This window comes from Amblyomma americanum, chromosome 6 (assembly GCF_052857255.1).
Source record: "Amblyomma americanum isolate KBUSLIRL-KWMA chromosome 6, ASM5285725v1, whole genome shotgun sequence".
In the NCBI taxonomy this organism is placed as follows: domain Eukaryota; kingdom Metazoa; phylum Arthropoda; class Arachnida; order Ixodida; family Ixodidae; genus Amblyomma; species Amblyomma americanum.
Window position 1 is genome coordinate 129,049,635 of NC_135502.1, and position 14,480 is coordinate 129,064,114.

Below are 14,480 nucleotides of genomic sequence, written 5' to 3' on the forward strand. Positions count from 1 at the left end.
TGAATGGATTAAATTAGCCGAGAGCTCGAAGAGAACAGCTCCGCTAAACTGCCGAAGCTATTGAATGGAGCCGCAAACAAACTAGTTGGAGGAGAGCGAAGTCACGGTCTCTGTAGGTTCTAAATCTCTTTTAATGCGAAAGCTTTACTGGCCGCGAACTTGCGATTTCGTCGTGGCGGTGCTCCGAGGAGGCACATGAGGTCTGGAGGCACAGACTGGTCTGGCCAGCCAGGCAGTGGCTGGCGCACTCGGCGTGAAATAGAGACGTGCTCCAAGTCTCCGCCAGTGCGGTCACAGTACGCCAAAGCCGCCGAACGCGTCGGCGGTCAAGCGCAGTTGGAGTATAGAGGGTCTCGCTGGAGCATAAACGCTGGAGCATAAACGTGCCTTAACAGAGCCTGCATTTAACCGCTAACTAGCGTATTCGGTGGCAGCATTCGGTGGCAGTACAGTTCTGCACTTTGTGCATCAGAAGGTGACATGCATCACCTCCTCCGCTGGCTTCAAAGGTCCCATCACTCTCAACACACTACAGGAAAATCCCATTTGAACTTCAAGGGACTCTAAAAAAAAAGAAAGAATGGTCGAATTATCCGAAAGTTCAAATTATCGAATTACCCTAGAAAAACTCAAAAATCAATGGCAACACACTAAATTTATTTGGTGAAAGACTGGGCAATGGGTGCCTGCAAGGACAGCGCAGCTATGACTGCTTTTTCGTGTTTCGATCAATGCTTTATTGAGTGCATACTGTCGGGAGTATTGCAGCAGAACTGCTCCAAAATCGTAAGGGCCTCCCGCATCCTTCATGATGCCACACGGTGGAGCTCCACCACTATCACGTCAACCCCATCACAAGTGGCACAATCGCGTTTGAAGAGGCTTCACCATGTGAACAGGGCACGACACGCGACAAGCATGCAGTTTCGGCACACTGGAAGAATAGAACTACGCAGACTCAAACGAAATAAATGGCACCGAAGCGGCAAGAAAAATAGGGTGGAGGAAACACCAGCGTCTGAAGTGGTGCTCAGCTGGGTTAAGTAGGCTTGCCGGTACTGGCTAGTCGCCGTCGCTGCAGGCTGGTGCAAAGCTCAGAAAAGTGAAGCCGAAACTACCTAAGCGGTTGGACTTCTCAGAGCTGGGGCAGTCCGTTTTTGTCACACATCTGCCATCATGCACATGTAAGAGGTGCACGAGCAACACTTCGACGATATCTTGCCGCGATGGTCATGCCTGGAAGCGACCTCGCTTCGGGAGCCAGTCTGAATTACTAACCGGTGCAAGACCCGTAGCATCCGAATTAGCGAGCGTCCGACATCATAGACTTACATGGGCATTGGCTGGGACCAAGCCAGCAGTTCAAATTGTCCACGTTTCTGAATTAATGGGGCGTTGAATTAATGACCCTTTACTGTATGAACAACCTATCAACATGACTGTGCACATTTTCCTGCCCGTGCTTCTCGTGCTGCTATACAAGACACTTCGTATCACTACTTTGTATGTGCTCTATATAATGGAGCCTGCGTAACGCTGAACAGAAGGCTTTAATATATGTAAAGCACAACCAGTACACTGAAAGTGCCAGTACCTCAATTACCCCAAAACTTTATTTCGAAACATTTTACTCCATTTTTACCACTTTGAGTTAATGAGGGTTTACTGCACTCGGAATCACAACCAAGGCAGCTGCAGTCACAAGCCCAATGTGGATTCACAACTGAGTTATTCATTCAGTGTTCACTGGCTACAATAGTGACAACATATGCAAAGGCGACAACAACAAGGCTACAACAGGTGAAGCACCCTAGAGGGTATATTCAGAGAATGACTTCAATGGTTATGCAACCTCGGATTCAAACAATATCACGGCCATGGCCAGGACAGGCATCCCTTGGGATATGTGGAGGCTAGACATCCAAAAAGAAGCTCTTCAGGGCTCCACATAGTTCCTTAGTTATTTAGCAATACTACCCACCTCATATGAGATTATTGCAGAATGGATACTTGGAAAAGTGAAAATCGTCACTACAAATGTACTACGAATTTCGAATTACAAAGATACATATGAAATTACAGTAGAGATAAGTATGCATGATCATGCAAGTAAGCTTCAAGAATGTCCCATTTATCAGACTGTTACGAGGTTAAGAGAACAAGGTTTTATTTGCAGGGACTCTTTCTCTACGGCAGTGCTTTGTTGAGCAACATATATCTGTATCTACACGCACTTTTTATTTTTATCTTAAGATAAAATGCATGCCAGACTGACACGCACTAACAGTATTATCTAACATAACCGAGTGTTACTCTCAGGAAAGCTCTACCTAACATGCGATTGCACTGCTTCAAAGCTATGCTGCAGCGCACCTTCAAAGCAGTCAAGCCCAGATGTACTGAACCCAGCAGGTTTTCCACTTGAAAATCCCATGTAAAAGCATAAGTAAGTCCTGTAGTATATCAAACTTCAATTTCATTGGTCATTAAATGCATCAAATGGTGCACAGTGCCCCTGCAAATGGAGCTTCTAACAGCCCTATTCAATCAGTTTTTGCATGCCGAGGTAGGTCGGCTGAAAGGCCGTGGGCACCTGCTGGCAGCGCTAGAACTCTGACACCACGTCACGAGTGGAACAGGGGGTGTGCTTTGGGGTAAGCTTTCGGCAACTTGTACTCATTTTCTGTGCCGCATCAATATGTGGTGAAGCTCACCTAACTAACTAAAGACCAGCGGCGGCTCTCGCCTGGCGTGCTACACTCACTTTGCTGCCGAAGCCGCTGCAGAAACCAAATGTAGCTTAACTGTGATGTGTTTATTCTGTTTACAGTGCACTGGTAACAGGAATACACACCCTATAACAGGCAATGGCTGTACCCCATTTCATACATCCAGTCAACGCTTTACAAAGCTAACACACCTGCATATGTTCATAACCTGTGGCAAAAAAGGGAGGGCGCCAGCACCGCGGCGCCACGAGCGCCACAAATGGTGTGACTGCCGTGCGCGTGGGAGACAGCTCTCTCTCTTCATCTCGAGAACGCGAAGCGCACTTGTGCTCCAGCGCGGCGCTCCGCTCTCCGCCAGCGAGGCTTTGTGGAACATTTTCCCGAGAGGTCGTCCCGTCCGGCTTCTGAGCTCCTCCACTGCCCTAGCGTGAGCGAATATTCGCTCGTAACATGCCTTGTGGGTTGGATGACTTCAATTCCCTAGCTGGTGTTATCGTTGTAGCAATAAATGCTTTTCATGTCAGCCAGAGTGTCGTTCCTTTGCTTCTTTCAGAGCACATACCTTGGTCGGCATGTGCTCGCTAGCGCTCGTGATCGCAGGGTAGGGTCAGCGGTTTTGAACTGTGTTAGCCACATTTAAGTGGGCAAAATGTATTATTTCCAACCCCACAAACCAAGTGAACACAGGCATATTTCGTTGCGACAAATTTTAAGTGCCATGATTGGCAACCTCCTGGACTTCGTTTTACTTCGTCCTGCAACTCAATGGGACTTCAAAAAGTAAATGAAATGTGGCAGTATGATATGCGGCTGGTAGGACGAATCACTTTGACTTCATCTGCACGTATAGCCAGAGTGCCCGAGCTTTGACTGATTCCCAATGCTAGCTCAATGCTTAATACTGCCCTTTTTTTTTCGTCAAAACACTCACTGAGAATTTGAGGAAAACAAATGAGACATGGTGGAGTATTATGGCTTTATGGGCGCACTGCTTACACAGACTCTTCAGCGTTGACTGCCAAGTGTTAAACGGAGTATATTTCTAAAACACTTTCTGATACGGCTTCGATGCGCAGCAGGTTAGGCCTGGTAATGGCTGGCAAGCCAAGCGCTGCCAACACGCCAGTAGAATGGGGGCAATGTATACTTGCTTCTTTGCCACAGATAAGCTTATCTATTGGCATTTTTATATACAGTGAAAGCTCGTTAATTCGACCCCCATTAATTCGGACAATCGGATAATTCGACCTGCACGCATGGTCCCTACAATTATATATAGGAGTCTATGGGGCAAAACTCTCGTTAATTCGGACAAATTTTACCGCCCATCGGTTAATTCGACCTAGTTCCACGGCCCGCCAAGAGCGGCGCTACTGTAAAGTTGGAAAACAAGAATGTACCGTAGGCCATCCGTACGGTCATCGTCATCAGCAGTGCAAGAGAGGGCGAGGGAAGGAAGGTTAGCAGTGGCCGAAGCGCCCGGTGTCTTTCTTTGTGCTTCGTTGCCTCTTGCAATCGTGCTCAGCCGTCGTGTTGACCCTATCTTCAGCAAGTCTCGTTTTGGCGTGTGTCGTCGTTGCCCCGTGTTTCTTGCTGCTACGATCGCGGTTATTGAACCCTAACACGCCTTTTCTGGATATTGCGTGCTTTGCCAGCGTGTTTACTGTGCAGTTTTCTAGTGCGTAGCGCGCTGTGCCTGCGCGCCTCGCCATCGCGTCCTGCTCCGATGGCGACACCGGCAAAGCGGCCGAAGTACAACCAGGCGAAGGTTTATGGTTTATGGGGGATTTAACGTCCCAAAGCGACTCAGGCTATGAGGGACGCCGTAGTGAAGGGCTGCGGAAATATCGACCACCTGGGGTTCTTTTACGTGCACTGACATCGCACAGCACACGGGCCTCTAAAATTTTCGCCTCCATCAAAATTCGACCGCCGCGGCCGGGATTAAACCCGCGCCTTTCGGGCCGGCAGCCGAGCGCCATAACCACTCAGCCACCGCGGCGGCTGAGAACCAGGCGAAGGACCTAGCCACGAAAGTGGAAATATTGAAGGTGCTGAAGGATGGTGTTTCATGCTCTGACGTGATGGTCAAGTATGATGTTAAAAGGACCACCTTGGCCACTTACGTGAAGAATGAAAACAGCATTATGGAGGCATTTGACAGTGAAGCCTACGGTGACAAAAGGAAACGACTGCGGACTGCGGCCCACCCGGAACTCGAAGAAGCCGTAATGCGATGGATTAGAAACGCACGTGAGGCCTACCTCCCTGTGAGTGGGCCATTAATTTGTGCCCAGGCTTCTCTGTATGGAAGCTGGGAAGAAGTACGACCTTACGCTCCTCAGCGCTTTGAACATTCTGGCGCACGAATGGGCCAACACGCCTACAGCAGTTATTGCGAACTGCTTTCGGCACAGCGGTTTTGTGCAACCGAACTGCGGTGTGGGGGAACTGCCCACAGAAGCAGCTGACGCAACCACAGAAGACGACAGCTGTTTCGACAGCGTTTTGCCTCCTGCCGTGCGGCTCGCGGATTACGTGTCCATCGATGATGGTGTCGCCATTGCCGGTCAGCTGACCGAGGACGAAATCATCCAAGAAGTGACAGGCGCCGACAACGACGATTCATCGGAAGATGACGATTGTGAGCACCTGCCACAAACGCCGAAGCGCACGGTGAAAGAAGCCGCAGAAGCCTTGTCCGTGCTGGAAGACTTCTGTGAACAAATTCCGGATGGTTCGCGTGCCGCGGAGCATCTGGCAGCTGTTAGAGCTATTGTAGTCGCTCAAATTCGCCCGAAAAAGCAGACGACGATAACAAACTTCTTTGCCAAATAAAGGTATGTCATGCTGGGGCAAATTTCATGTTTTTTGTGGTTCATTCGATATTTCGACATTCGGTTAATTCGACAATTTTTCGCGGTCCCGTCAGTGTCGAATTAACGAGCTTGTACTGCATCGAATTATCGATACAGAGAAGTATTTCACCATCTCCTTCGAGTTCAATATACCGCATTTACTCGCGTAATGATCCCACTCCCATCTGGTGTCGCTGAGATTTTTTTTTTTTTTAACCTCGCATAAAAAAATGCACCCGAGCTTCAGGGCCAGTGTTCAACATGTTCGCTTTGTCTTGCCACGATTGGCTGGCGTCGTTTATAAAAAAAAATCTTTGCATCGCGGAGCGATACAAAGCATCTTTTGAAGCGAATGATGCTAAACACAGGTGAAACGAATGCGGATGACCTAGAAATGCAATTTGACTGTGCGCCTTTGTTGATGATGGATGTACGGACAGATGGATGGACGGACGGATGTACATGAAATTCTGAGTTCGAAAAAAATCTGTCGAAACCCAACCTTTTTTTTTCCTGTGTAATGAATATTCCCCTCAAACTGATGTAAACTGTTTTTCTCGTAAAAAATTAGGTTCATTACACCAGTAAATATGGTATTCAGGTATGACTGTAGTATATAACCAAGTTTCCTTTGTGCTCAAAAATATTGAAGACGCAGTGCAACAGTAAAGCAATATTAATACTTATTGAATTTACCTGAATGTAATATGATCATGATTACAATGTGGGGGTCAACTTCGCAGGTGTGAAATGAGCAAAAAACATGAAAAAAAACCTGAGTACAGTAGCCGACGGGTAAATCGGACTCCAATAATTCGGACTTGTAGGATATTTCGGACCTCGATGAGACACCATCAGTCGGCCCATAGAAGCGCATACATATTCGCGACGGATATTTCGGACTTCAAAAGTTCGAAAGTTCGATTTTTCGGACTAGTTTCAGTCACCTGCGGGCCAAAATCGGCCATCTTATCAGCTTTTTCACCGGCGCAAAAGGCCCCTTCTTGGATTGAGGTGGATTTATGCTGCAGTTGGCTTGGCTTGACACACATTCTGTACCTCATCGTTGTCAGTAGAGGTCCCTGCGATCTCTGACACTTCGAGGTGGCAGCCGGATTGTCATCGCCGCTAACTTGCTTTTGTCGCCGACATTGTCGCGGGCAGTTATTGCTTGTCCCATACGTTGAAAATTGGTTGTTGGGGGGAAGGAAATTGTGCCGGAGCTATCTCACATCTCAGCGGGAAGGGATAAAGGAGGGACTGAGAGAAGAAAGGAAGAAAGAGGTGCCGTAATGGAGGGCTCCGGAATAATTTCGATTACCTGGGGATCTTTAACGTGCACTGACATCGCACAGCACATGGGCACCTTTGCGTTTTGCCTCCATCAAAATGAGGCCACCGCGGTCGGGTTCCAACCCGGGTACTCCGGATCAGTAGCCAAGCACCCTAACCACTGAGCCATTGCGGCGGGTCTCGTATGTTCGCCATTTCGTCACTTGGGTTTCTCTGACCGCGTTGACCGAGTGGCACTCAGTCTTCACGAAGTTACATCTGTTCGCCATTTTGTGATTGCGTCTGGCGGTTCCGCCGCTTTGAAAGAAAAGTGCCTTATCTTTGCGTGTGTTTAACGAGCGGTGTGGTGCACACTCGGGTTGTGGACAACATGGCCCCGCCGGGTCCGTCAAAAAAGCGTGGGAAGTATTCCAACTAAATGCGATGACCTTGCTGTCTAGCGTGTACAGAGAAAGCACAACCTTGGGCGCAAATCGTCGCCAGCACGAGAAATTTGCTGCAAGGTAAAATCAGTGACATTTTTAAGCCGATTTCATCTCAATAAAGTGATTTTTTGTACTTCACGGATTTTTCGGAATGTTCGATTATTCGGACCATTTTTCAGGTCCCTTCGAGTCCGAAAAATCGGTCGGCGACTGTACAAGTTTACAAACAAAATTACATGAAAAAATGCTTTTATGCACTTCTCCTGTTTGAAGATGACCACACAAAAGATTATCAGGTAAGACCAATAGAAAGAAGAGCACAGAGAACCTCCACACATCACTGTCGGCTGCATGCTTTAGAGGACTCATCTGAGAAACCACACTTCTCCCAGTAGCTAAAATCTAGAGAATCATGCCTCCTGAACGTTAGTGGCTGTTTTCAACTACATTTAAACAAGTACATTTAAACCTGTATATAACAAAGTTGAAAAAAAAAGTCCGGGATTTTTCGTTACATCCAGGTTTTCGTCACATGCAGTTTTTGCAAGAAGACCCGAAAGGACAATGCAGAACGGAAACCAAAATAAGAAATAAATGTAGGTGAAATCACCTTGAAAATGTTTAAACCCCGTTACTCGAAGTCGTAAACAAGGAGAAACGTTTTGCGATCGCGCTGCGACGGCTGCTGCGGCAGCCGTCGCCATCTACGCCGTGGCTCGCGCGATGCGCTACGAGTGGGGTGGGGAGGGTGGGAGAGGCGGGGGCACCAATCGAGCTAGAAGAGAGCGCGCGCAATCGCACCACCATCGTAGACCGGCTGCGGAGACACATACGTCTTCCTGCATGTTACCCCTCTCGGTCTGCCTGCCGCTGTTGCCCCAGGAAGAGGACTCTTTGCCTTGCATCGCTGGTGCTCTCCGCCGTCCCCACTCCCGAGTCCTGACGCACGAGAGCTATCGGCGCCGGAATCACGCGAGCAACGTACCGCGCGGAGGCGATGGGCGCGCACTGCTCGTGCCCTTTTGTTTTTGCTATGCCATTTTTTGCTGCTTTTGAGCATGAACTGTTGTAGTGCCACGTGAAATGGCATTCCAAAAGTGAAAGCAACAGAGAAGTGTCGGCGGCGCTGGAGCATGACGCGTTGACTCAACTGCGGTCGCTCGTTGCGATCGGTGGCATTCCTCTCATGTTAATTCATTCTTTATCATCATGAAACTTTTCTCCCAAATTTCGTAACTCAGCACAAGCCAACAGATGGATGGCTCAGCAAGTTCGTTATATCAAGGTCAACCGCCGCTGCATGTTCGTTACATGGAGGTCTCAAATACACGTGCTCAATGGGGGCGGCATTGGGGAATTAGAAAGCTTCATTGCATCGAGTACTTCGCTGTATGGAGGTTCATTACAGCAAGGTTTAACTCTAGTTTTATGCATGGAGCAATCGGAAAATAGTGCACCAGCATGCAAGTTCAATGTTGCCGAAAAGCTTATCGGGTACCAATACCGAAAAATACATCGAGAGCACCTCTTTGCGTACAATAGCAATGCCAAGCTTACCATGCACCTGAAGTGGATCACTGGTGTTAGCATATGATATTGGTAGGGCTGCAGACACTGAGGGAGTCTGCCGAGCTTTAATAGAATGAAACGGTCTTTACATCTCACATAGTTAAGGCCCTTACTTTCCCATGACTGCGTGAAAAATCATGGATTTAAGCATTTTTATTTAAGAATTTATCTTTCTTATGTGAATACAGTCGATCCTGGATATAATAAACTCTGCAGGATATCGCGAAATATTTTGCTATATCGATCTATAACATGGCAACAGATTACCTCATTTGTTACAAGGAAGCACCAACACCACATACCACACTATCGGCGTGGTTTCTAATGCCCTTCCCCGAGCATCCTCTAGGTCACTGTGTCATACACCTGCACCAACTTCTTTAGCGTGTAACATGCCCTGCCCGATTCTTTTCTTTCAAAACCTGCAAAAGATTCAGGAGACAAGCACCTGCATGCAGGTGGGAGCCCTGAATTCTTTTTTTCTCTTATGCCTAGCACTGAAAAACATCATGAATGATACCCACGTTACAGCCCTGGCTTCAATTCAATCTTTTGTTCTCTGCCTCAGACCTCTCCAGGGAAAATCAGCCAATCAACTCACCCCTGGCAGTGAGGAAAACCAGGCTCTCGGGTTTGCTGTACCCGATGTCATTGTAGGCCTCAATTTCGGCCCGGTAGTAGCTTTCGGGTGAGAGGCCCCGCAGTTCCACCCTTGGCACATTGTGCCACTCGGTCACTGTGATCTCCCTGGGCTCCTCGACTCGCACAAAGTTGTTGCCTGGCCGCTTGTCCACCTGCCAGCAAGGAAGGGGAGAAGGGACTCAGATGGCAAACACCACTCAAAAGGCCACTGGCAGGTAAGGTTGGTTTATGGGTTTATGGTTTATGGGTGTCTAACTTCCCAAAGCGACTCAGGCTATGAGAGACGCCGTAGTGAAGGGCTCCGGGAATTTCGACCACCTGGGGTTCTTTAACGTGCACAATCGAACCCGCGTCTTTCGGGCCGGCAGCCGAGCGCCATAACCACTCGGCCACCGCGGCGGCTCCACTGGCAGGTAAAGAACAGTAATATTGCTGACACACAGGCACTTCCGATCCCAATCCAATCTGATCACGATTGAACTCCAAGTGTGTCCTACACATTTCCACTTGACCCTGATCAACAAGTTGGTATACTACATACGAGAGAGCACTGCATGTAAGCATACTTGTACAAAGGGGTGGCAAACAAATGGGTTTGTAATCAAGAAGTATATAACAGAAACACTCCTGACCAAAATCTCATGGACGTTGATAAAATGAGACCACATACAGTGGCCATGAAACAACTGTTAATTGGGCGCGCACTGGAAGTGTCCAAGTGTCACACAGTTTTAGTGGTTACCGATATTGGCGTGAAGCAGCTATAGCAGATTCCATCACAAACATATCCCAACCATCGTACTACCCGCCCGTGCATGTGTTTGCTACAATTGTCACTGCTGTCCAGGCAAATGCGTGGTGATGAGAGTTTTTTATTTCATGTGATAGCATAAGGAGCTCATCAGGCCATTTTTTGTTGATAGCGTGATGTCACACCGCAGCATAGGCACTGTGTACAGTAAAAGCTCGTTAATTCGAAATCGATGGGGGCCGGAAAATTGTTCGAATTATCAAATGGGCGCTAGAATGAGCGGTCATAGCGCCCCGCCGCGCGGGCAGAACCTGAAGCAGTCACACCTAGACTCGTTATCGCGAGCTAGCCGCTACTACACGTTTGTGGCGGGCACATTCTGAAAAACATGATTCATGCGGTCCTAATGGCAAATGAAATAAATTGATCGGCCAGTTATGTGCCAGACACAAGCACTGGAATGCATTCATCATCATCATCATCATTTATTTTCCCTTAAGGACCCCTAGGTGGGGCATTACATAAGGGGGGAGCAAAAATACGAAATCACAAACAATAGGAACATTTGAAATATAACAGTGAAGAAGGCAAAACAATTGTTAAAAGAGCATTGAAAAATGAAAAAGGGAACAATCACAGGTACACTGTGGCCATCACGCTATATATACAGGAAGAAAACGGGAAAACTGATTAGCAGACAAGGGTTCAAAAATGTAACATGTGCAGAGGTGGTACTGAAAATTGTCGAGCATTACACTGTAAGTGCGCTAACGAAAAGGATGAGTTAAAAGCAGGGTTTTGAATTTATTTGCATCGCGCTCAGTTACAACGGCATCAGGCAGCTCATTCCACAGTTCAATGGCGGATGGCAGGAAGGATTTTTGAAAGGCATTGGTGGAACCATGTAAGCGCTGTAGGCTCAGGCTGTTAAAAAGACGACGAGATGTTCTATTGGGAGGGAGTAGAAGTGTGCAGTGCAATTGAGGAAAACTGTAGTATAACTTGTGGAAAAGGCAGAGTTGGGAAATTTTACGGCGAAAAGACAGTGGCGGTATGTCAAGCGATGATTTTATGCCAGAAACACTGGTTCTGCGATCGTAACATGAAGTAATAAATCGGGCTGAACGACTTTGTACTGATTCTAATGCTTCAATTAGGTATGACTGGTGCGGGTTCCAAATGGGTGAGGCATATTCTAGTTTAGTACGAATGAATGTTTCATAAGCGAGTTTGCGGATGAATGGAGGGGACACGGCTAGGTACCTTCTCAGTCTGTTGAGCGATTTTGAACTTTCAGCTACTATGTTTAAGATATGCTCGGACCATGAAAGTTTGCTAGTGATTGTTATTCCTAGGTACCGGTAGGACTCGACTTGTGTTAGGGGGATTGACCTTAAAGAATACTGGTAATTTAAGCTATTGCGTTTACGTGATACTGTCATGTACTTGCATTTTGAAACATTTAACGTCATCAGCCACCGGGTGCACCAGTTGGTTATTTCGTTGAGGTCTTTTTGGAGGAGGACTTGATCGTTGTTAGATGATATGCGTCGATACAGAATGCAGTCGTCTGCGAATAGGCGAATTGACGATGATATGTTGCAAGGAAGGTCGTTAATAAATACCAAGCAGCGAGCTTTAGTGAGCAGTGAGCAGTGAGCAGCGAGCTTTAGTGCTGAAATATATGGCGCTATTTATGCCCTAAAAGATGTTTATTTACGGGGAAGGGTTGTCAAAATTAAAAGTAATCAGCAAAGTGCATTTGCTTGTGTTTCTTCTGCCGAGACCCCACCAGCATTATCTGCAGCTTGCCCAAAGCTCCTGCGCAAAGCCAGTGTTCTCATTGACAGAGAAGTGGCGTGCTGCAACATTGAGCGCCAATGCTACTTCACATGCACTTGGCAGTAGCATAGTCTTGTTGCCGCCGTCGGACCCATCACTGTCGGCTATGTTCCCCGCATGTGAGCCCTGCGACGTTTGCTGGGAGCATGCAGCCTCAATTATATCAGCGTCACTCAAGGGCTTCAACGTCTCCACGCTGCTGTCCACGTAGCTCGTCCTCGCGGCACCAACAAAAGCCATCATCGCCAAAACCACCATACTACGTTGTTTACATCACGTGATCTCGACCCAGTGACCGCAGCACAACAAAAACCTGGAACTGCTCACGTCAAAGCATTGGCGGCGCGGCCGAGTGCTCCGGCAGCAAAAACCTGCAGCGGCATGCACCGGAACACGGGCTCCGTGAGCCTCGTGCACTAGTTTTTTTTTTTTTCATTTTCCATTGTTTTACATCTCTGGTAAATTTGGAGCGTATTTTACTCACTATGGGTCAACTTATATCTATGAGGAGCGGTGACAGCCAGTTGCTCCTAGTTCTAATTAACCATAGCGGATGCCGACTTGTTCAAATTATTGGGAGTTTTCCCCCATTGAAATACACAGGGCTGTGCCGGGACATGGATTTCAGTTTGGTTTAACTGCAAGTTCGAATAATGAGCTTTTGCTGTAATGGCATTATGGTATATGGTGGTATGATCATGCTATGTGTGGCAGCTGTGTATATGTTAATAGGTCATATGACCGGTCATGAATAATGACTCATGACAAAGATCAGAAATTACGTAACCGCATCTGAAGTGACGTCAACTAAACCGCAAGCGACGTCAAACAAACTGGAAGTGACGTCCCCACACCGGCAGTATCATTAACTAAATGGAAGTTCGTTGCACTCAGGTACCAAGTGGCACTATGCTATTGCACCACCTCCCACCTAACTATTAACTGCCACATGCCGCAGGGTGAGTTGTAAGGGCCAGTGCGGGTGGCGCCATCAGGGGACACACAGGGACGGCTGACAACACTGGAGGGTGAGGGGATGCGATGTTGGCTATGGCGGGCATGTGCGCGAGTAGTGCGCGGGCAGTGCGGGAGTGATCCAAGCGGCATGGTCGAAGTGGGCTCAAGTGTGAGCTCGGTGCGCGTTGCATACGGTGCTCGAACTGCAGATGACTATTGGGGACTCCGGCACGAGGGACTCTATGAGCGTGTGTAATAAATCATCCCTTGACAGAGTATTAGATAACTATCGTTTTTCACTGCGGATTCAGCATTGTCAAGAGCTTTGCTCCTTCACTAACTGCCACCTGCCACAAGGTGAGCATGTTCCGACTACTATAGCATTTCGACCAAAATGCTTGCAAGTGAGTCAGGCGTGAAGACACGGAAGCTCAAATTTTGACTGCATATAACTCATCTTTCACAAAAAGCATCAATATAGTCGCATGCTGTTGGACTTTCCAGCCTGGCAACTTGGCCTACAAGCACTGCTGCTTGAATCGCTCACTCATTTTCTTACTTTTGATGAAGGTTGTGCTCTTCAGTATCACCTGCTTTCTGGTGATGCCTTGTTTTCAAAACTGTCCAGAGTGGACTTCATGCAGAATTTCAATCTTCTCTTGAAGTATTTTTCTCCGGTATTTACCACATGCTAACGACACTTCTAGATCGCAGCACTGTGGCACACCAGACAGGTTTAACATGTGGCTACCGCAGCAACCAATTGGACGAAATCTCAATGTCAACACCATTGGAAAATCAGGAAAAAACACAAAAACGTCAGTAAAGATGCTAATCTGTCCATTTCGAGAGTGCCTGTGACGAGGCCTACAGACTATTTAGACGAAAAAATAGTATGGTGAGTGGCATCTCAAAGGAACAAAGTGAGAGGACGCACCTTGAAGTAGGTGACCCGGAAGTGGCGCACGGGGCGGCCATTGTCGCGTGGCATGGCCCAGCGAATCTCGTACTTGTTGGGGTACACACTCTTCTCGTTGCTAAGCATGATGGGTGCGTCTGGAGCCATCTCCGGAGGAGTCTCCCTTGTGAGGGCGTCCGAGTAGGGGCCTGTGCCAACAGCACTGTGGGCCGCAAACCTGAACCAGTACTTGCGCTTGGGCTCCAGGCCGTCGACAGTTACAGTGTCTGCACGGTCCACTGGAAGAACCAGGTCAAACAACATTGCTCCACCATTCCAGTTAGGATGCTATTAGAAGACTAATATTCAACACAGCGGGACAGAAATTCCCATTTCCATTATGTTCTCCCCACCTGCTCTTGTGCTACAGCCAGCACTGTTGCCACTTGTGAATACAACTGCACATTGGCAAAGGCTCTGCATGATAACGGTGCCCAAATTTAAAACAGCTCGTCA

At 47.8% G+C, this 14,480-nt stretch overlaps 1 protein-coding gene across 7 annotated transcripts in view; it reads right to left on the minus strand.

Moving 5' to 3' along the window:
- The window catches only part of Fas2 (neural cell adhesion molecule fasciclin 2), a 143,706-nt gene that overhangs the window by 18,144 nt on the left and 111,082 nt on the right, over positions 1-14,480 (minus strand). For all 7 annotated transcript variants that reach the window (XM_077628010.1, XM_077628009.1, XM_077628006.1 and 4 more), the window contains exons 11-12: positions 14,004-14,263; positions 9,476-9,668 (exon numbers count right to left, since the gene is read on the minus strand). In XM_077628010.1, coding sequence (XP_077484136.1) covers positions 9,476-9,668; positions 14,004-14,263 — 453 coding nt within the window. The remainder of the gene's footprint in view (positions 1-9,475; positions 9,669-14,003; positions 14,264-14,480) is intronic.